This window comes from Orbicella franksi, chromosome 12 (assembly GCF_964199315.1).
Source record: "Orbicella franksi chromosome 12, jaOrbFran1.1, whole genome shotgun sequence".
NCBI lineage: Eukaryota > Metazoa > Cnidaria > Anthozoa > Scleractinia > Merulinidae > Orbicella > Orbicella franksi.
This window is the reverse complement of record NC_138156.1, coordinates 18,131,680-18,153,761: the sequence shown is the minus strand read 5'-3', so window position 1 is coordinate 18,153,761 and position 22,082 is coordinate 18,131,680. Positions and strand designations below refer to the sequence as shown.

Genomic DNA, 22,082 nt, shown 5'->3' with positions numbered 1-22,082 from the left:
AAAAAAAATCAAATAAAAACAATTCTCAACTGGGAGCCTACTGGAAGGGCACACTACATTGTACATTGAATAGCTACAATAAGTTTAAAGGGTAATTTTCTAGTGCCGAAATGAGATTTGAAAAATTGTGTTGAAAAGAACTTTTAGAAAGTACAATACAATACAATACAAATTTTATTGTCAACTCCCCATGGGGGCTTTTCAGAGTCAATGATAAAGATAATTAAAAAAATACTCAAAGATTATCGATAAACAGTCTGTCAAAAAGAACAAAAAACAAACAAATATGCAAAAACAATGATAATTAAGTTTTAAATTAAGACTACTAAGTACCACTGTCAGTTATTTCTATAAAAAGAAACAATTAAATCCAATAAAAAAAAAAGAAAGGCTTTCAAAAGAGACACCTCATGAAAGGACGTGTACAGAGCCTATGAATTAGACAAAAAATAGACCATGCTAAGTCAACACAAAGAAGTGGCATGACTAGTTGAAGGTTTATGAAAGAGAAAGGCTATGCTATCAGAACAACAAAGTAAGTCAATTAAATGGAAACAGGTCCTGGTGTGGTTTGTTACCACAGAAAGGATGCATGGCAACACATGCCAAGTGGCATAATAATTATGTGAACTCATGTCAAACAAAGTTGAGTGTACCAATTAAAGATTAAATTGTCAACCTATCCACAGTCCAAAATTAAATTAACAATTATGAACATCACAGTCTTGTACAAGTTTGTTGGCAAAACATTGCATTTCACATTAACAGTTCAACTGTCAGGGTGAAGAACACTTGACTGAGCAACACTTAAAGCTTTTCTGGTGTTTTAGAAATGAAAATTCCCAGCAAGAATGTTAATTAAATTTCAAGAAAATTGAATGGTCAAATAAAAACAGAGAGCACCTTTACGGATCTGCAATCAGAAATGTAAAATTTAATAATAACAGAAGTTTGTTCAGTTCAGTGATTTGTTCTTTCCAAATGGGAGAAATTTAGAAAATTATCCACTCAATTTATACTGTTCTTTTAGTGTTCATTTATCACTGTAATGCAGGCTCAGTAAATCTGCGGGAGATCAGACTCACACGAGGAAATAAAACCACCGTTTGTTTTGTTCTACAAAACGAACCCAATTAAAACCACAACTAGCGGTTTCGTGAACTTGCCTCAAAATATCCCACACAAAAAAATTATACCCACAGAAATCTTCAATCTAATATCAGAATATCGACCTAAAGTTTTACGAACTCGAAGTGAAGGCCTTCAATTTTGACTTCTGAAGAGCCATTTCCCCATGTTTACAGAACGATCCGATGTTACATAAGCCTGGTCTAGTTTTACCATTTCCCTTGGACGCAATCGTGTAACTGAAATAATAAGATTTAAAACAGATCTCACCTAAGACATCAGAAGCGCTATTTCTGGCCATGAAGAAGGCATCCTCACCATAAACGAACTTGCTCTTCGCCGGCGTAAAATCTTTCGAAAAGCCGCAACTCGCCGTGATAAGCTGTAGTTTGGCGGAATTTTGCCGCTTCAGCAACGGCGCCACAAGTTGCCTCGCATGGGAAGCAATCAAACGGCCATACACAACTGCAGTTTGCATAGCCATTGCTTGTGTTAAGGGTCCGACTTTCACATTGTCACGGAGCGGAAATAACCAAATAACTATATACCACCTCTTCAATTTACCGACAGAGCTGAACTCTGAACCGACATGTTTTTTACCCACAATGCCGTTCGAGAATGCATTACGTCACTCTTTGCCCGCAACCTCGATCCCAGGGTCTTTTCCCGAAGCCAGGGAAAAGACCCTGGGAACGAGGTTGCTGGTCCCAGAGCTCAGGCTCTCCACAAGGTACGATAAAATAAGGGTCCTTTCACAGGGAAGGTGGTTCTGGAAGATATGGATAGATTCTTAGACTAAGAGTTTCACTAATATTCATTAATCGTTTCCTTCTGAAAATTTCCTCAGTACACTCCAATCACCAACTTTTACTGCCCTTTACCCAAGCTATGGGGCTGGGGCTGGGGCTGGGGGGATACTCCCTATAATAGCCTATACAGGAAGGCCCTATTCCAAAGGGAGTACCATTTTCAAGCTTTGGGTGTATAAAAGGGAAGGGATTTCACAAGTTAAGGTGAGAACGGAAATCTGTCAATTAGGTATTTAAAAGGGCATTTAATTAAAATATTTCAAACAGACACACCTTAAGGCTGTATCATTTAATTCATTAAGTCAGGAGCCCTTGAAAGTGACAAGAAGACTTCCTTTTTTTGCAACTTATTCACAATACAGGCCAGTTACAGCAGCATGTGAAAAGGGTGCCTTTTTTCAATAAGACATGTTATTTTTTCTGTCAAAATGGTATACAAAAGGAAAAGGGTTGGACCTTGTGAGGGAGCCTCCCCATATAAAAACCAGAGAGCCTGTTCACTGGTTCATAATAACATTGATATAGGTTGATGCAACAGATCTAGACCTCAAACTTATTCAAATTTGTTTCATTAGTGTCTTCCCACCCCATGAGAAAGGGAAAGGTCCCGAACTTGTCTGGTCACATCCACTTTTAACCCTTCTTAAAGAACAGAATAATTAACATGCTCGACAAATAATTTACTGGGTTGCATATGAGAACATTGCTGTTAGGAATCTTTGCTTTCTTTTTATTTGAAGCTTTAAGGTAGGGTGAAGAGAAAGCCAGAGATCCAAATATCATTTATTAATATTAACAATATACCAAAGAAAGACTAATTTCAAAAAAATTAAATTTTATTACAAGGTAGCCTCAAAAAAGAAAGTAAAAGTAACAATGTCTGGAAAAGTGCAGCACTACATAAAACTCGTAAAATGAAATAATTTTTATAGCGTTCCTTAAACACAAACGTATAAAGCAACACTGAAATTGCCACCTAAGCAGGCTTTGAAATCTAAAAATTATTTAGCATTTCAAAATTAATTCTGATAAGCTAATAAATTCTTATAAGTCAAAGCAACCTAATCTATAAAACAGTACACCTGTATAAATGATAATTTATTCAAGCATTGACATATAAATATCAAGCACTGTAGAAAACAAATTTAATTAAATAACTAATTACCAAGGCATTACTTAGTCTTTTATTGTTTTAATGTCTTATATCTACTGGGCATTTTTAACCTACCAGTAATGGTTATTTAGGGTTGTCAGTACCCTTTTACTCTTTCAGTCTTAAAACCTGGATGATTGCTAAGTTTAATGACTCCTGGAAGCACCACTAAATTTTCAACTTCTGTTTTCACAAGTGCAGAGATTGATTGCCAACAAAATTTCACAGAAATTGCATTTCTTCAAAACACCATCTGTTTTCTTGATTTATTTTCAAAATATATTAGGAGCTCACTTTACATTTTGTTTTCTTTTGTCAGGATTGTCTGGAAACATTCACAGGCTGATACAAGGGGGCTTGAGGTTGACCATCTCATGTTACAACATATCTTTCTTTAATGATATTTAAAGATATTGAATAAAGCTAGAAATGAAGAAGAGCACAATATAGTAAGACTATTAAGTATTTTAAGGGCCATAATTGTTAGGGCCATTAAAATACTGTATATTACCATCTTTTAAACACGAACACACAAACACATGCACGAGCACACAACACACACACACACCAAGACTACAATCAACTAAATTTAATACTGAGCAATACCACAAACTGGAACAGAAAGAGGGAGGTCATTCCAATAGTATTTACCAATAACAGCAGGGCAAAACTTCCTTATATTTATTCTTAAGTGGAAACAATTATTATTGTTGGGTAGATGCACTTCGGGTAGAATAATTATGTTGCTCAGATATGAGAGATATTGAAAAATTACAAGGCTTATTGTCACTGATATGTTCATACATCAATAAACATGTTTACAATTTAACAATATTGTGAAATTTAAGTAAACCTAAATTAACATAATGAGGAGTAATAGAAACTTGTAAAGGAACATTGACAGTTTATTATAATTCTAACTACTTTATTCTGTAATCGAATGAGTTGTTGCTTAGGGGTAGTTTATGCCCTCCAGCAATTTCTGTGGCCCCCTCTTTCTGAATTTACTGGATCTGACCCTGCAGTTAAGTGAACAATGAAAGCCTGACCACATAGGATTCTACAAAATAATATGAGTAGCAGCTTTAACTAAGTATTCAATTCTTTCAATTATGCAAAGAGTGCATGAGTTTTTTGTTCATATCTTAACTGATACAAGTAAGATCATGACAAATTTTGAATTTTATCACTCCCACCTTTTTCAGGAACTGGGCATTTAAGAAGATAAGAGTGGCCGTCTTTCTGAGTCCTCATTAACCAGTAACATCTCTCTCCCTTTCTTGAGTTTTCTGTTGTGGGCTATATGAATGATCAACAAGATGAAGGCAATGATAATCAGTAATGCTCCTAGCAAGACCAATCCAAGCTCAATTCCATGAACAATAGTGAACTTGGAAAGGACTTCACTCTTTAACTTATCAGCTGATGCTTTGTCAATTGTTGCTGTTTCATTGATGTAAAAGACAGGGAGAAACATTTTCTTTACTTTACCAGTCTGGGGGATCAAATCAACATGTTCAATCTTTACATTGATTTGCAAACGCTTGCTGCTTTTTATTGATATTCCAGTGTGTGGTTCCACATTGAGAACTGTTCCATGCTCCTCTTTATTTGGAGAGAGGCCATCAACTGCTTCAAGAAGTGACTTGGCCCCCAAGTAGAAATGTGGTGCTGAAATAAACAGAGGTATGGCCACAGGGGATGGTGGCTGGCACACCCCTATGTCTAATATACCAGAGGGGTAGCACTTTGATGTACAAAACCCCTTATTATCAGGGTTTATTGTCCCGTTCTGGAAGGCCTTTGCTGGGACACTGAACTGAAGGGCTTCTATACCTTGGACTTCAATCTTCGAGTCATGAGTTAAGTACAATGAACGACACAACTGATTAACAAATACATACAATGTGTCATCTGAGCTTGTTTCTGGTGCAAATTGAGATCCGTCAGTTCCATTTAACATGTTTGCGTAAGAGGTGTTCCATACTTTCAATTCTGTCTGCCCCTTCCAACTCAAAATGTGCACGAGCGAGTTGATATCGTTCTCGCCAGTAGACACGCTTGTTACGCCATCAAAACTGTTATTTTGCTGAAGGGCAATTATCGGGTTTATCTCAGGTAGTTTTTTCCGGAGAAATGGAGGAAGATCTTTTCTTAACTTATTGTATGCCTCAAATATTGGGTCAGGGTAGCCCCAAATCAAATCGTGCACTCTTCTTGGAGTGAACAGAGTTTCATGGAATCCATCGAAGACGGCAGAAACGAAATTTCGCTCAATAGAAGATGAATTTGCGACTGCTTCAGATAAAGTTACCAAAGGGATGTTGACAGTTGTTACCTTGTCAGTGAAAGGATCGCAAGAATCACAAGAAGTTTCTGCATCGAAAATAAAAGACATTTTCTCGTTGTAAGTCACTGTTTTTGAATTCCATGTTATGTTCTTCTTCGGCCGGTGCTCCCTGTAAGAATAAGGTCCTTTCTGAACAAGGTACGGCCGTTCACCTTGCATTGTTTCCATGGGATTGGCTATATCAAACATAAAGAATTGCAAGTAGATTGGCACGGCTGGGTCTTGCCACTGTTTCGAGGCTTCGGTGCCTGGTTTGAGAATTAACTTCTCATTAATCTTGTTCTGAATTACACGATCCATCACGAAGAATAGAGTAACTCCTGCCACAACGAGCAGAATTCCAACAATGAAAAGTACAGCAATTGTCTTGCCTCCAACAACACAAGTAGGCTTACCTCGACTGCTTGTGACTCCAGCCATGGTTGTCTGTTGCGTAATCACTGGAATTCGACCACAAACGAAGAACGCAGTGGGAAAAAATACGTAGGAGACTGCAAACCTCGGTAGGAATTGATATTACCTGTATTTCAGGGTGCAGCGCAGAAGAAACTCGTGACTCAGCTCAGCATACGGAAACTGAAAAGAGCTAAATTCCACTGCGTTCAAGCTGGGGGAAAGTGCGAAGGTCACCTTGTATCACGTTTCTGTTAGGCTGTTAACAGGCGAACTTTGCTGTCCTTGCCATATACGGGAAGTAATTGAGAAACTTTTGCCGAGGCCCAAATAAAAGGTTAACTTGGGCGATTAAAAAAAAAAAAAAATAGATCTGCAGAGTCACGATATTTTCACGCCCGGCGTTTTGAACTACCGCCGTAAATCGTCACGTCACGTGACAAAGTCAAACTTCCTAAATTTACGGAAGTAAAACTGTTGCCTCTAAAAGTTCGAACTGTAAAACGAGTAGACAGAACCAATCCCTTTGTTTAGGTAGTTCATAATGAACATGAGTAGTTAGGAATTAGTTGTTCCCTCCTTTATCGTGAGAGAGAGAGAGCCTTGGATCAAACTTTATGCCATGTACCTGATATTTTATTGCAATAGTTCCTAACGGACATGAAGTATGTAACCAGATTTTTCTCACTGAGAAAAATCCCCGAGAAAAATCGTATTATCAATGTCCACGTGGAGATATCGATGACGTCAAGTGTACAATGCCGGCTTTAATAACGTTGGGGTCTCCTCAAAATTAAAGCGTCGGCATGCTTCGGAAATCATCCAAAAAATTCGGAAACGTTCGTAAGGCCTTCGAAAAACATTCAGAGGAGCTTTGGAAGTCTGTTCGAATGGGAAAAGTTGCTTGAAATTCGAAAAGTTACCAAAAAAAGTGTCCAGCAAATCGAGGAAAGCCCTACACAGGGCAAATACTAATTCAGAAATCTCAGAAATCAGAAATCTATATATTAGGGGATTTCAGTAGATTTGAGTACGAGATCAGATCGAGTACGAGTACGACTTTTTAATCTAGTTTGCAGGCTTCCGGTTCCTATTATCACATCACATACCATTTCATCCCATGAGCTACCCTCTCTGCCTAAAACCACCATGAAGAGCGAGGGCTAGGGCTCTGGAAACGTCACTGGTTTGAAATTCGAAAAATCTCGCACTCGTAGTCCAATCTAAAGGTCCTTAAATTTACGTTGCGGCCAGATTCATCAGCCCTTGGTTTATCCAGACTGAATTACATTCCATTACACTCCCTGAGGGTACTAAACAAAGTTATACACCGCCGAAGCCGAAACCCTTTCACGTTTAGATTCTAATTTAGACGAAAAAGGTAACCCTTTCATAAATGTACCTTCCACAGAAAATGACAAGCCTCTCACACACCTACAGTTGACATACCTCTTCCATCTTGTTCCATAGACTTGGATTGAGTATCCCCATGACCCGCAGCCTATAGCCTCCGAGTAAATATCCCATACTAGGCTAGGAACTTAAGCTTTCCTGTAATATTTTTTTAAAAAAGGTATACGTATATTCAATGTTTTTTGAAATGGCAGTTTTACCTTGTCTAGATGCTATATACGGCTTTCTCCCAGGCCTTCGCGATCAATTTATTTCGGTGACGTATTCCAGACGAACAGCCCGGGGGAGTTCCCGGGGGACGAGAATGGGCCCGGACAGGGGGGCCTGGAGGAGCCCGGAGTAGCGTAGACCAGAATGCGCATGCGTCGGGATCAGCAGTAGAATCGAGCAGAATGCTTGTTGTTGATGGGATTTCAATTCCTAATTTTTTACGTGCAGCAGGAAAGCGACGGGGCTCATTTACTCAATCGACCTTGCTATTCGGACAACTTCATTCATTTTCACAAAATAACTCAGTCGGAGAGGATGCTGATCATTGCAACTCGTAGGAATGGGAAACTGTATCTTTTAGCAAGTTTGCTGCAGTTTGGTACAGAAGAACAACTTCCTTAGAACTTACGGTTAGAACTATTATTAACTCATGCTTGACATACAAACTTTTTTATTTGAGATGCACCTCAACTGGAAGCCTAAGCGACCAATTTTATCGAGTTTCGAATGCCTGTGTCCATGAGAAAATCAGGCAGGGGGTGACACAGCTCAAATCACCGTAAAGTAGTAATTTCTTGTTTATTATATTAAGGGCCCATTAACCGATCTTTTTGAGCCGTTGCTAGGGAAAATTTAGTCTCATATAACCTCGTTATTTTCAGTTAGTTCAGAGTTATTTCATGTGATTTAACTTTTTCCTGATCAGTAACACTAGTGATGACGTCATCAGGCCACGCCCGTGGTCATGTGACTAATACAGAAAAAATACAAAGGCTCGCAGGCAAATTACTTTCCCGGGATTTTTTTCATTGATTTAGTATTTTAATTTAAATCGTCATTACACTATGCATCGATTTTGTTTAATTTCTAAAAGGTCAGATTTTGAGAGCATTTCAAAATATTGAAAAATTCGTAATTTTCTGAAAAAAGCATGATTTCGAAAAAGGAATGCATAGCTATGTTGCCAACGTTGGCTTTAATCGAAATTCGTCGAAAAAGGCTGAATTTAATGAAAAACCGCGTTTCCTTTAGCATTTAAAGAAACCGGAAGTGCGCCCGATATCCACTGGAAGTTACCCTATCAGCACGTGCGCAATTTACACTACCAGCGCACTTCGGTAAGATCAAACAAAGCCACATGGAGTTAGTTTTTCTCTTTCTATTGCTCTTGTTTTTCTGTCTTTCTCTTATTTTGTCTTTGCTTGTACTTTTTTTACTTTGCATTTTGCGAAACACAAAGAAAAACGTCTAAAATGTGAGCGAAATTGCAAGTTTTTAAGTTGTTTTTACTTTCCGCGCTCAGGCTGACGTAAGTGACCGGAAGTGAAATTTCACCTCCTTAGCAACACGCGCGAGCACGTGCATGAATCGGTTAATGGGCCCTTAAGTTGGCCAAACACAGTTTTCGCACGCGCTTTTGCTGATGCAATTCAGCGTGCGCACAAGGGTTGCAAAAAACCAAACATGCCGCTGACAACAGAGCGATCATTTTGTTTACTCAACACCCGCACTATCTGTGCTATTTTTCTCTATAATTGAACGCAGTGTATTGATGGCTTTAGTCTTTTGTCATAAATATATGTTAGAAAAGGTAAAGATGCAAAGAACTCAGCAATTCGCAGCTTTTTCTTTGTTACTGAAAAAACCCAGTTAAATGCAGCGCATGCGTAGTAAGTCAAAAAATTGCAATTGAATGAAAATTTGCACTCTCGGAAATACGCCTATTTCTTGTGAACCACTCATTAGAATTTCACGAAATTTGGCACAAAAATACTTTAGGAAATAAGTAACTGGAGTATTGAAAATAACTGAACTTTAACAAAGGAAACTCTAGATATTCCAGTAAACCTTCAACAAGGGATAATTAAAGATCTCTCTGTTAAATTATTAGCAAAATGGTCTTAACCTGTGAGAATCGTTACAAGCTTGGTGCATGCAAATTATAAAGAAAATCTAATGACTATATTTTCTACAAACAAACAAAACCGATTTTAAAGGCCTGTTTATTTTTATTCGTGTTGCCATGGCAATGGCACATCAGCTTAACCATCAAAAAACCAAAGTTTGTGTTGTTAACTTGCTTGCTGCCATTTTTGGCGACGGAAGGATCAAGGGTTTTAGAGAAAAAGGTGAATGAAACATAGGTTTCAAAAACTGTGTTCAGCCACCTTAACACCAGTGAAATACCAGGCTTTTTCCTTTTACGAATGAATCATATCTTCATCGCGCACAGTGAAGATACTATTTTATCTTTTACACAGCAAAGACATCATTCCTTTTTGATAACATTTTTGTTTTGTCCCTTTAACTATGCTTAAATTTGTTGATGTTTGATCAAAACATCTTCGGATCTTCTTCGGTCGTCTTCGGCAATCTTTGGTAATCTTCGGTAATCTTCGGAAAATGTTCGGAAGCGTTCATCTGGCCTTAGGAACAATTTCAGAAAATCTTCAGAAAGTGGTCGGAAATCTGCAGAAAATCATCAAAAACATCGTCATTAGTATGTTTATATAATAAGCAGAATATTACATGCCCGCTTGTGGATATGAATTTTATCTTCTTGTCTTCAACTCAATATCTCACTCATTTGCTGCGTTCACTCGTGAGATATCAAGTTGAACACTCGAAGATAAAATGCGTGTCCACACGTGGGCATGTAATATCCTCTATTTCCATTCTATTTTACACTTGAAAGTGTAAGTCGAGGGAACTTGTGAGTTAAATCTTCTGCTGCAGTATTCCTATCGATATGCCTCAAGATATAACTCCAAAAATATTTGAAAGAAGTGTCTTGTGCTTCTTTTCGCCGAATTTTTACTCTCAATCGATAGGAAAATGCTTACCTAGTTATTTCTTGTTGATTCTGAGTTAGGTTAAGACGGAGAAATGGCTTTTTGTGTTTTAGTGGATGTTATGAAATGGCCATAAATCGTAAAGTTATATGTAAACAGTACCCCAGCACAGAAAAAATATTGAAGTTCCCAAACATTTTATGGCTTTTTTGAGAACTTTATTGATTACTCTCACTATCCATGTTAGAATGTGTATTTGGTTTTGCCTACTGCAGATATTTGCCATCAATTAAAGGCTATTCACAACACTACAAAATATGCGCCTTACTTAAGATGAAGCCACGGACAGAAATCAAATTGCCCAGTTGAAATGAATATCAGACTAAAAGCACAGATTCTGTGCTTTAAGTCTGATAGTTGTACAATATGATCCAGTGGCTTTCATTTTCTGTATTTCACGTGGTTTTTCTCGTTGTGGAAATACTAAACCAAATATGGCTAATTAAATATGCATAAATTAGTGTCAAATGGCCATTTAGGGTCCCCCTAACTTGAAGGGAATATAAATATTTAGACCTACTGTTTTTCCACAATCATTCACTCACCAAACCCAGCATTTGTGCCAAGTTTGAGCGCAGTCAGTGATTTGAGCTATATCACCTCCTGCCTGGTTCTGCCTGGTTTTCTCATGAACACACTCTTAATTCTGTTTAACTACGGAATGCATGTTTTAATAGTTCCGACTCTTTTTGGAAGAATATTTCGCTCCGTACGAATTTGACATTAGAAATCTGTTGAAATATATGTGTTTCACGGAGTTTAGTTCTTGTCATGATAAAATAATTTTGTCGCTGCCTTCTGATCTGAGTGCATCTAAGGCCGGCTTGTTGTTGTACGTTTTTTAATCTCCTTGTATATTAAAGAGATTTCTAGAAGAGGTTACTGTAGTCATTGTTGTTTAGTAAATACACCTGTGGTTAAGTGGTTGGTCCAGAAATGTACAAATAAAATTTACATGTAAGGTTAAGTTTAATTTGTATAGGTAATCATATTGTTTTGAGTTCAATTTGGAATTAATTTGCACGAGCCACTTCGGCGAGTATACTTTCAGCTTTTTGAAAAACTCTTAAGTGCAAATTAATTCTAAATTGAACAAGAAAAACTGTACAATTACTTAACGTTTTTCAAAGTTTCCGCACAAAATTTTCGTCATCATTTTACGACAACAACCCGAAAATCAAGACAATTTGTCTCAATTTTTGACAGAGCCGATTTCGTGCCACAGAAGGGAATTCTCTGGGCATGACTGCTAGAGAAAAGCAATTTAAACTCCTTGCTTTTGTTTTAATGTTAACTGGTTAAGTGAAATGGCTCATTTGGATTCAAATGGACATTATCGAGTCAGAAGCATAGCACAGGCCAATACTGATTACTCAAGATATTTAAGCCCTTGAAGATTTCTATTACATGTAACTGTAGTGCTTGATCGAAGAAAACTAAAATATCCAAAATTTCTTAATTTTTGGGTGTAAGAGTAAGCTAGAGTAGCTTTCTAAATCAATTATTTAACTATAGTTTGACCACTATGTAATAAACAAGAATCCGCTCCGCTTGATTCTGATTGGCTGAGAGCGGTGCAGTTCAAGTGTAACACCAGTGCAAAAAGTGTAACACCTGTGCAGACTATACATCTTAATTCGGGATTATGATTGGCTGAAAGACAATAGGAAATTTTCCAAGCCAATGATATCATGCTAGGCCACACTTTTCGCCCCAAACCACGTGACCCAAAACGATTGACCACGGCAAAATATTGTGGCCTAGGAACTAGGCAAAGTTTTACATACTCTTTTCTAGACCTCACCATGTGAAGTCCCTACCCTTTTATGTAGCCCCAGCTTGAAAATGATACCCCTTTCGGGTGAGGCCTCTTGGTATAGTCTCCTATAGGAAGTGCCTCCTGGTAATACTTTCCTCTCCATGTTGTTTCAAACTGTATGCAATTAAACCCCAAGGTATGGTTGAATGCTTTTATTTTACGAAAATCCGTGGATTTAAACTGTAGCTCGGCCAAGACATTTAGCAAGCAACAGACCCAAAGAAATGTTTACGCTGCTATGAAAATAATATTCTTTTTAACTTATACAGTATCATGCTCACTGAGAGGGCCGGGTTGCACGTTGTACTCCTTTAACACACGTCGCCTTGAGTGAAGAACACAAGGTGGGGGCAGGGAGGGGAAGCGGGGGTTTTGCGCTGGCATACAGCTCTCTCGCGATTATATCTGCAGGTTCAAAGATCAAATAAAAATACGAGACAATAGAGGGCTGTCAACATTCAGTTTACTTGGAACAACATGTGGCAACAACAGTTATTCTTTTACACTTTGCCACTGAAAAACTAGGAAATTTTCAGTTACTGAAAATTTCCTAGTTTTTCAGTGGCAAAGTGTAAAAGAATAGTCATAAAATATATCTTTATTCAGCACATGACTACTCATGTATTGCAAGGCTGGCCCAGCCAATGATTCCAATAAAATCCAAATCAACTTAGATATGAATATCATCTGCCTTGAAAAACAGGCTCACCCTCGCTATCATGAGGCTAAATGGCTTACAATATGTCAACACAGAAAATTCCTTGCTGATCCTCAGTCGCAACATTGTTTGTACTATTTCAAAGGACTTTAAATTGTTTGCCAAGTATTCCAACTCTCGAGCTAAAAAAGTGTCTTGCTTTATCACCCAGCTTATTCAACTGTATTTTACATTACTTGCAAAAAATTCAGATTTTTAAATTTCGGGCATTTTATTTCAGACCTTTACTTTTCAGACACTCTATTTATCTAATTTGGACAAAATTTGGACACGGTGATGAAACATATTGCTAAAGTAAATATTTTGGGACGCTTAAAATTTTCAGACAGTTTTATTTTCAGACACTTTGTTTGTTCAAAATTTTTGGCAAGTAATGCAGTGGGCAACAAGAAACTGGATAGAGCGGGCATAGTTTAGCCCTGAACACTCTTCCACAATGGCTTAAAGGTTGTAAAAAGTGAAAAGCCCAGAAAGTTCTTTATCACTCCTCAGCAGTACTGCTTATCTTGGATTCTGTTCAAGTGAGTTCCTCAAATCGTCTTTTCTGTACAATTGAGTTTGTCGTTCCTGTCACTTGAATATCATGAGCTGAACTTTGATGGTTTGCCTGAGCCTGCGGACTATGTTTGCTTTCACAATGTTTGTGTTCTTTGTAGTTAGTAAAACAGTCACGTACTCCATCAGCCTATAAAACACAAAAGAAGAGCATGGTACATAAAAAATAGTTACCAAGATCTCAACATGGCTATCTCCCTCAAAGTAAGGGAGAATTATTATGTATAGAGAGAGGAATATTAAGTTTTACAATCAAAATGTTCAACTCTCCACAATGCATGCTTTTTTCTTGTGTAGTTAGTTGGGAAATGCGGCTGAAAAAAACTCAATATCTGTTAAGAAAAGGAGGTATACTCTACCGTGATTTGAAACCCAACTGTCATTTGCTGTCGAGATGGTGACTTGTACAAGTTTGCAAATCTGTTGAGGAAAAAAAATCAATACTGTTTGGACAGAAAATGATATGCCAATGCAGAAGTTAAGTTTAGAAAAGTTGGAAGGTACCGGTATTATGCTTTTATTCAACTCCTCAAGGAAGTACACTGTTGACAACCTTTCTATGGTTTCTCGCACGTTTGTAAAGTGTGTGAGCTGTGATATCCTTTGGCCCCATTTGGGCAATCTTACACTTTTCTCAATCTTCTGAGAAAAATATGAGGAACAAGTAAAAAGAAAGCAGATTAGTTTGCGCTGGTAGTTCAAAGACACTGATGACCCTACAGGAAACTGGTATATCTTTAAAATGACTGTAAGCATTGTTGCGATCGTTAAGCAAAAACTGAAAACACCCGAGTCACTTAAAAACGATAACGCTGTTTAAGTTTTTCTGTTTCGTGGTTCACACTAGCCACCCTGCTCTAGGCATGCGGGATAGTTGGGGTGCAGCGAGTGGAAAACAAGGCAGGGGATTAGGATGGGGCAAAAGAGTTTCTGTTCCTAACCCCAAAGCCCCGTTGTCATTCTGTGGTTCTTTGCACTACTCCCCGACTGAAGCGAACGCCTGAAAACAGTGTAGATTTCAACCAACCTGTCGCTGCTAACTATCCATAAAATAATAGAGAACTGTTTGCTGTGTATACCTCTGATTGTCCTCCCAGTACAACACAACCCGAATGGTACTAGCATGGCCCCAGCTTTCACCTGCAGCACAAAAACCACAAACAAATATATGATCACACTTCCACTGAGATAGGGAAATTGGAGCATTACTCATGGCAGACTAGGAAAAATTGCACTTGCAGAGACATTGTTGGTGACAAGCATCACCTGAATGACAGGGCAGGAAAAGCCCAGGTCCGATTGCCTAGGGCAGGTAAATTTTGCTCTTGGGCAAGTGAAAATGGAAGTTTGGTGGTCCAGTGGGCAGGTGAAATTAGCTTAAGTAGTCTTGTTAGTGATAATTTCCAATCAAAAACAAGTTGAAAACTTAAGACTGTGAGATGAGCAAAACAATGAGTTGTCCAAGTCCAAGCATACTTTGCTCACATAAGTTGCGTTTGTCCTCTGATGCTATATTGGATGCTGCGTAAAACAGAAGTCTGGCACTACTAACAAAGCATTTGGTCAATTGGAGATGGTGACGAAAAACAAAAACATTCTGCATTTCCATTCATCATCGTCCAATTCAAGTAGAGGTAGTTGATACAGCATGAACATTGGGTCCCTATTGGGCAAGTAATATTTTAGTGGGGGAAACTGAAAACTGAAATGTATTTGCCCACAGGGCAACTGAATTTCAATTTTTTTTTGCCAGCCCTGTATGAGCAAAGGAGTAGGAAGCAAAACACATTGCACAAACCAAGAACTATCCCAGGGGAACCAAATGCTTCAAACAAGTGAACTTACACACGAAAAAGGACATTCTCATCCAAACCTGGAAACTTGTGAACTTTTTTTCACAAATGGGAAAACACTTGTTGCAGAAAAATGCTCCTAAACAATTTCAAATGCAGATTTCACGTCATGAGAAGTAATTATGCTTATGTGCAACATATGGGAGTGGGGCAAAAAAGAGTACCCTGAATTTCAGGTGTCTCCTCGAGCAGGTCACACATTTTTGGGAGAGTGCAACTGGAGGAGATGGCTAATACATGTAATGTTTTGTGTAGCATCCTCTAGCCAATCAGAACAAAGATGACGCAGATATAGAGTGTGTGTTTTCGCGGTGTCCACTGGTTGTACAGTTTACACTTCGAGCTCTTATTAATTTGTTGTTCTATCATGGTTTTAAAGCCTTACAACAGTAAAGGAAAAGTCACTCTGTTTTGGAGAAGAAAACTCACCTAGTGCTGGTATGAGATGTGACTGCCCAAGTTGTGAGGTTTTCACACGTGTGGTCATCTGATTCATAAAAACCACCTGAAAAAGAAGAGAAAGAAGAAATTGTAAGAGAAGGAGAAAAAAGAAGAAACTGTGAGAACCTGTTACCAAGCGTGCTCAGACACACCAGCACCTTGTGTTTATAAAGACCAAGAGACTCAGCATGAAGGTCTTGTTCCCAAGGTAATCACTCTCAAGTTATTTTCAGGTCATAAACAGTTGGCAGAAATCTCAGGGGGACCTTGAAATAACCAATCAAACTCAGTCAAAACAATTCTGGCAGTTGTCACATCAAAATTCCAAGGGACTGCATCAAGCTGCCAGGAAACACTAAGCTTACTTGAGGCCTGGGAGGGGGGGACTCCCATATTAAAAATGACAGGGGTCCTCATCAGAAATTTTGAAAAGAACCCCTAAGAGGAACTAAGATCCTATTTTGTGGGCGTGGCTTGAAAATTAACAACAATTTGCTTATCAAATATCTCCTGTCATTTTTTTTCGCCTCAACACCCTAAAAGGTACCCCGAAAGCTCCCGCCGTGGACCTTTAGAGGCTGAACACCCTAAGAAATACCTAAACCATTTTTTAACCCCTAAAAGGTACAACAAGCACCCCTGTCGTTTTTACCACGACATCATCAGAGTTATAACCTGGACAACCTATGCTATAAACTCTGTACTTACAGCTAGTTGTTTCTCATAAGCCATTTTAATAAAGCTCTGCGCTAATCCATTCAGAAGTCTTGTCCTCAAAGCAAGATCCTCAAAATCGTGCCGAAAGTGAAATGCAATGCTGTCCACCACAATGAGTTTTACCTATAAGTTGACAAGGAACAATCTTTTGCAATTAATAACTCTCATTTAACCTCTGTCCACATGTACAGTGTAAGCAGGGACTTTGAAATGTTTCAAAAACAAGTTAAATTGTTAAAGAAGCACAGCACCCCTTGCAGGCTTTCAGCCAGGATTTGAAAAGTGGGTGTCAAAAATGTGCTATAGGGCCTGCTCAAATGAACAATTCATAAGGCAACATATGAAAAATCAACCAATTTTCTTTAATAAGTGACGTAGTGTCCACAGGATACCTGGACACCCATTTGGCTAAAAGCCTGACCCCACGCATCCGATTGTTACAAGTGCCCTTTTAAAATTAATATTATTGTAAACAGCTGATGAAAAATATAAAGTCATAATAATAATTATTGGTATTTGATTAAATGGCAAAATTCTACAAGGGAAGAAAAACAATTTGCAGATCTATAGATTTGGGGGTGTCTTTCTGGGCAATTCAAAATGACACCGGATGAGTGCATTTTGAGAGTCACTCATGAAAATGGCGAGTACAGTCAAAATGTAATTTCCACAATATTATCTTGTACAATAGGCCTGCAGATGTGCAAAGAGCTACATTAACACTGAACTCTCTCCATGCAGTATACACTGAGCACGCATTGCATGCCTACAGAGCTATGGTTCCTGTGTTTTAACTTGCCTTAGTATGCTCCATCAAGAAGTCTGGCAAAACGTGGGACAATGCTATTAACTGCATGTAGTCATGGCATCTATACACATAAATCTTAGACAAAATGCTTCTCACTTGGAACTTTTTCAAAGCTTCATTTTGGAGATCTTTTTCTGTTTAGAAGAAGAAAAGGAAAACGTACCATATATACATATTAGCTATGCAACGTTTTTGAATGATATATTGGGGAGGCATCATCGTTAGTGTGCTCGCCTCTGGATCGAGCAGTCCAGGTTCGAGCCCTGGCTGGGGAAATTGCGTTGTGTTCTCGGGCAAGACAGTCTACTCTCACAGTGCCTCTCTCCACCCAGGTGCATAAATGGGTACTGGTAAACTCATCGCTAGGAGTAATCCTGCGATGGACTAGCATCCCATTCAGGGGGGGGGGGGGGGGGTTGAAATCCCTAGTCACTTCCTGCCACAGAAACCAGGATTAGCTGCGGCCTGATGGGCCACTTGCCCTGTATGCAGACTTAACCTTTGAGTGCTATACCAAGAAATATCCTACAAGTCACTTGTATTTTCTGGGTATACACAGAGCCTTTAGGCGAGTGTGTATACCAAGAAAATACAAGGGGATATAGGCCCTTTGCAGCTGGGGTCACGTGACTAAATTTTTCCTAGAAAATTTTTTATATTATGGGCTATAACTTAAAGAATGCCAGAAATGGAACGAGTGCATCAAAAATACCAAAATGGCCAAGTTTGAGGCCCCAGGAATTAAAGAGTAAGTTTATATGACAGTTTGAATTTTCGGAAAATTTAGAGGATTTGTATGGTAAATGTTGCTGGAGAGCAAGGCCTTGCTCTCCAACAACTTTTCCCATACAAATCGTCTTATTCTTTCAAAAATTCAGACCGTCAAAAAATCTCATTCTTTAATGACGGGGGCCTCAAACTTGGCCATTTCGATATTTTCAACATGCTTTTTCCATTTGTGGCATTCATTAAGTTATAGCCCATAATTTTATGAATAGGTCACGTGATGGCTTAGCTGCAAAGGGCCTATTCCATGGTATACCAAAAGAGTGACTATTTCATACCATGCCATAGAAAATACAGGGGTCAACACAATAAATACGTATGTGCAGTGCACGATGGGACGGTTGGATGTAATACTGTTAAATATACAACACCTTTCCTGTATTCTGATGGGTTGTAGTTTCTATGGCATGGTGGAAATTTACATATTTTCGTATTGATATTAATGACGCTTTATTACTCTCATCTCAAGCGAGTGGGTAAACGCTAATGAATATATAAAGTTAGAACTATAATCTTAAATATCCAAAAACAACTTAACATTCTAACCTAAATGAATCAATCATCGTAATCTACTTTCAGACTAAGAGTTCATTGTTCACCTATAATTTGACAGTTCGATAACAGTTCGATATGACACATATTCATACACAAATTCATACTCTCACAAAATTATGATTAACAGCAAAGACAGTTAAGTTTGAAAGGAAATGCACAGAATGGGCACCTGTTTCATCTGCATCAGAAGACTGAATGATATGCGTCATGTGTTTTATGGCAGCTTCTGCAATGTCTACCACTCTCTCCACTATAAAACTTCCCTCAGTGTCTAAAATGTGGAAGTTAATGATTAAGATCAACACACAATTATTGGAGAAGAAGGGCAAATCACTGCAATATTTTAGTATTACATATATTATATTCGCAAACACTTGAATTGCAATGCTTTGTGCTAGAACATAAACTTCTCGAATGAAAGGAAAGAGCCTACTGGCAAAAGGAATTAACAGGGACACAAAATGATTTATTGTCAAACCATAATTTCCAGTATACCATGGAAAAATACCTTGCTGGTTAATTTACGCCATCAGTACACGCTCCAACTCACAATTCAAATTACTTTGGAAAGGGGAGGGGTAGTTGATAGACTTGTTAGAGAGGAAGACTCCATTGAAGGAAGGACTTAGATAAATGTAGAAGAAAAACACTAATCTACTGTCTGTACTTTGACCGAGAGATGCCAGAGAGAATGGCCTCTAGTCAAAGGAAAAAATCTGATTATACCTATGTAAATAGCCTCTCCATTAAGCCCCCCAAACTCATCAGGTATCTGGACATCTACAGCAAGCTGCATTCTAAAAGAGGTGTAAAAAAACATCATTGATAACAGCAGTAGTTCAAGTGACTATTGCTGATCAACCTACCACAAGAAACCATGATTTGTAATAGAAGCCCTATCTTAAGATACCTGGGAGAGGGCATCTGCTATGTACAGAGTACATGCTGGATTACCCTTTAAGTCAATCTTTTACTACAGTTTAATTATCTCACTTGGTCCTGAAAGTTTACATTTTATAATACTATATTATTTCGATGTTTGTTACATAGTTATTTGAAAATGTTCATAAACAGGGGTTTCATTCACCAATAACTGTTTCAGCAGAAGGGCAACTGGTTTTCACACACGGGCAAAACTTTTTGAAGTGAACAAAATCATCCTCACAGCCAGTCAGTTTGCTCAATGCCCAGCCCTTAATGAAACCCCAACATAAAACACATCTCACATCATATTTGTATAGTATATCTGTATATTTTATTAATCTTGCACTGTTTTGGGCACCTCGATCTACAAGCTAGGTGAATTCACAGATATATTTACAACAAGTAAAACTATAAAGAGATACTACAGACATCATAAAGTGAATTGTCTAAATATCTCCTCTCCACCCAGGGGTATAAATGGATACTGGCAAACTAAATGCTGGGGGGTAACTAGCATCCCATCCAGGAGGGAGAAGAAATACTCCTAGCTACCTCATACTATAGAAATTGGAGATATGTGCTGGCCTTAAATGAGCCACTTGGTTGGTATGCAGATGTTACGTTACCATTATCCAATGTTAGGGGAGCAGGGATGGTATAGTGGTAAGAGCGCTTGCCTCCCACCAATGTGGACCGGGTTCAAAACCTGGACCCAGCATTTCAAGTGGGTTGAGTTTGTTGTTGATTCTCGCCTTGCTCCAAGGGTTTTTCTACCAGTTCTCCAGTCTTCCTCCCTCCACAAACACAAGCACTACTAAATTCACATTCAATCTGGAAACAATGGACAAAGAGCCTCTCCATGTGTTCCAGTTATTGAAACATGTTTCATATAGAATACATAAAGGAAAAAAGAAGATATTTTACAGGGAAAAGGTGTTATTGTTATCTTTAGAGCACACACCCTATCTGAGTTTTTCCAATGCCAGGTGCACCACAGAATTCTGTAATTTTACCAACTGGTACTCCGCCACCTAACATATCATCAAACTTTTCGCAGAATGTGACAATGCTTCCAGATGACTGCTCCTGTTGCAGAAGATCATACACATTCTTACTTCCTGGGATGGAATTTGAGAAAGCATTTCCACTTGCTGCTAGCTTCTTATTTGATGTCTGCAATGAATCATTTGAGCTTCGGACAGTCTGAATTATCTTCAGAGCTTCTTCTTTCTCAACTCTAAGGTCTGACCACAAAGAGAAAAAAAGAACAGTTTTCATGGACAATAAAGTTGATTAGAAAATAGCCCAAAGAAAGTACGGGCGCTGATTGGTCAAAAATCGTGTTTCTATAACTCAATGGAAACACAGAACTAGCACGAGCTGTTGACATAATGATGGCACCTGCAAAGAGAATTTGTATTTTGATGATCAGAGTAAACAAGCTGTTTTCTTTTTTTCGTTACGGTGTTTCCTAAAAGAAATAGAAAACATGTTCTCCGTGTTTCTATCGAGTTATACAAACACTTGTGAAAGTTTGGGAGAACTCGAAAAAGCTGTGAAAACACTCGCCTGCGGCTTGTGTTCCCACAGCATTTCTCGTTCTCCCAAACTACCACTTGTGTTTCTATAACTTGATAGAAACATGGCGCATGTTTTCTATCTCTTAATTTACTCCAGGTAAACAAGTATTTACACTAGGTTCATAAACTTAAGGCCACACACCCCCAATTATATTTAGACCAAATTTGCTTCAGGGTATAGGTTTTTGCTGAGCTTATATGCTATGTTGTGAAACATGTTTTCCAGGATTAGCTGAGTCGCTCACTGCTATGTTACCAACATAATGTTTATACCGTAAATCCTTGAATTAGCACCCAGGCGCTTCTTTCACATTTAGGAGAAGATGAGGGACGCTAAATCAAAGGGGGCGCTTAATCGAGGTGGGGCACTTATTTAATTTTCCCCAAATCATGGTCAGATATGATCATTTGTTGTAATATTTGTATGTGCAGGGTCATGGACTCTTGGTATGTGTCAGTCCCTCACACATCTCAGAAGGATCCTCTCTCTTGACCAACTTCGTAATGCGACCTCTTTAGCCGGTCTAGGCCTGCTGCACAAGGTTGGTTGGGCTTAATTACGCAATGAATCAACATATCTTCCCTACAATCTGTTGTGATGGTCAATGCACAGTGCTTGAATGAATCGATAATCGCTTGTGATTAACAAACTCCTTCCCTAGAAGTAATTTGAAACGTCAAGCAAATTAAAAGTGCTCCAATCGTTTTATTCCCTTTTACAGCTAACGTTTTTTGACGAAACATGGTTGTATACGCGAGGTAAAAGCGAAAAAAAATCAATCAAGTGTAAGCTTACTTGCCTTCACTCAATTCAGTGGGACTCACATCTCTCAGGTCATCAACAGTGATGTAGCCTGCGCTGGACAACTTATGCAAGTAATTAGGAGCCAAAGGGAACGTGGATAACTCTCGTTGCATTAAAATAGTGCTATCCAACACGTTTCTCCATAAAATGTGGTAATTTTCAGCAAAATGGTAACGAGATGATTTTTGCCGCCTTCTCAAAACTTGGCGCGTA

The 22,082-nt window shown here is 38.5% G+C and overlaps 3 protein-coding genes and 1 long non-coding RNA gene across 5 annotated transcripts in view; all 4 read right to left on the bottom strand.

Moving 5' to 3' along the window:
* LOC145464036 (protein phosphatase PTC7 homolog) overlaps positions 1-1,619 on the bottom strand; it is an 8,306-nt gene extending 6,687 nt beyond the window's left edge. The window contains exon 1 of the mRNA XM_081447852.1: positions 1,399-1,619. Within this exon, the coding sequence (XP_081303978.1) occupies positions 1,399-1,612 (214 nt within the window). The 5' untranslated portion in view covers positions 1,613-1,619. The remainder of the gene's footprint in view (positions 1-1,398) is intronic.
* A 2,679-nt stretch (positions 1,620-4,298) lies between these two features.
* On the bottom strand, positions 4,299-12,604 carry LOC145464017 (lysosome membrane protein 2-like). Its single transcript, XM_081447827.1, has one exon. It carries the CDS (start codon positions 5,858-5,860, stop codon positions 4,307-4,309), a length of 1,554 nt encoding a protein of 517 aa, XP_081303953.1. The 5' UTR covers positions 5,861-12,604; the 3' UTR covers positions 4,299-4,306.
* A 96-nt stretch (positions 12,605-12,700) lies between these two features.
* LOC145464024 (DNA repair protein RAD51 homolog 3-like) lies at positions 12,701-22,077 on the bottom strand. Of its 2 annotated transcripts, none has more exons than XM_081447837.1 (10): positions 21,865-22,077; positions 20,446-20,728; positions 19,287-19,357; positions 18,730-18,831; positions 17,211-17,353; positions 16,403-16,534; positions 15,683-15,758; positions 14,480-14,540; positions 13,760-13,820; positions 12,701-13,530 (listed from the first exon to the last, which is right to left on the bottom strand). In XM_081447837.1, the coding sequence occupies exons 1-10, from the start codon at positions 21,980-21,982 to the stop codon at positions 13,363-13,365; spliced, it is 1,215 nt and encodes a 404-aa protein (XP_081303963.1). In that variant the 5' UTR covers positions 21,983-22,077; the 3' UTR covers positions 12,701-13,362. The 2 variants fall into 2 exon arrangements, 1 of the variants encoding a protein (XP_081303963.1); XR_014041383.1 differs by having other exon boundaries at positions 13,494-13,530; positions 13,760-14,042.
* The window catches only part of LOC145464046 (uncharacterized), a 34,444-nt gene continuing 25,062 nt past the window's right edge, over positions 12,701-22,082 (bottom strand). Inside the window, exon 4 of the long non-coding RNA XR_014041385.1 lies at positions 12,701-13,302. This is a non-coding gene — a long non-coding RNA (uncharacterized LOC145464046). The remainder of the gene's footprint in view (positions 13,303-22,082) is intronic.

What these genes read in the sequence shown, in the direction of transcription:
- LOC145464017 (XM_081447827.1), bottom strand. Translation starts at nt 5,860, where the DNA reads ATGGCTGGAGTCACAAGCAGTCGAGGTAAGCCTACTTGTGTTGTTGGA.
- LOC145464024 (XM_081447837.1), bottom strand. Translation starts at nt 21,982, where the DNA reads ATGCAACGAGAGTTATCCACGTTCCCTTTGGCTCCTAATTACTTGCAT. An exon ending in ACATCTCATACCAGCACTAG is followed by an intron (nt 14,541 to 15,682) that starts GTGAGTTTTCTT and finishes TTTGTGCTGCAG; the next exon opens with GTGAAAGCTGGGGCCATGCT. An exon ending in TACTGGGAGGACAATCAGAG is followed by an intron (nt 13,821 to 14,479) that starts GTATACACAGCA and finishes TTTCCTCAACAG; the next exon opens with ATTTGCAAACTTGTACAAGT.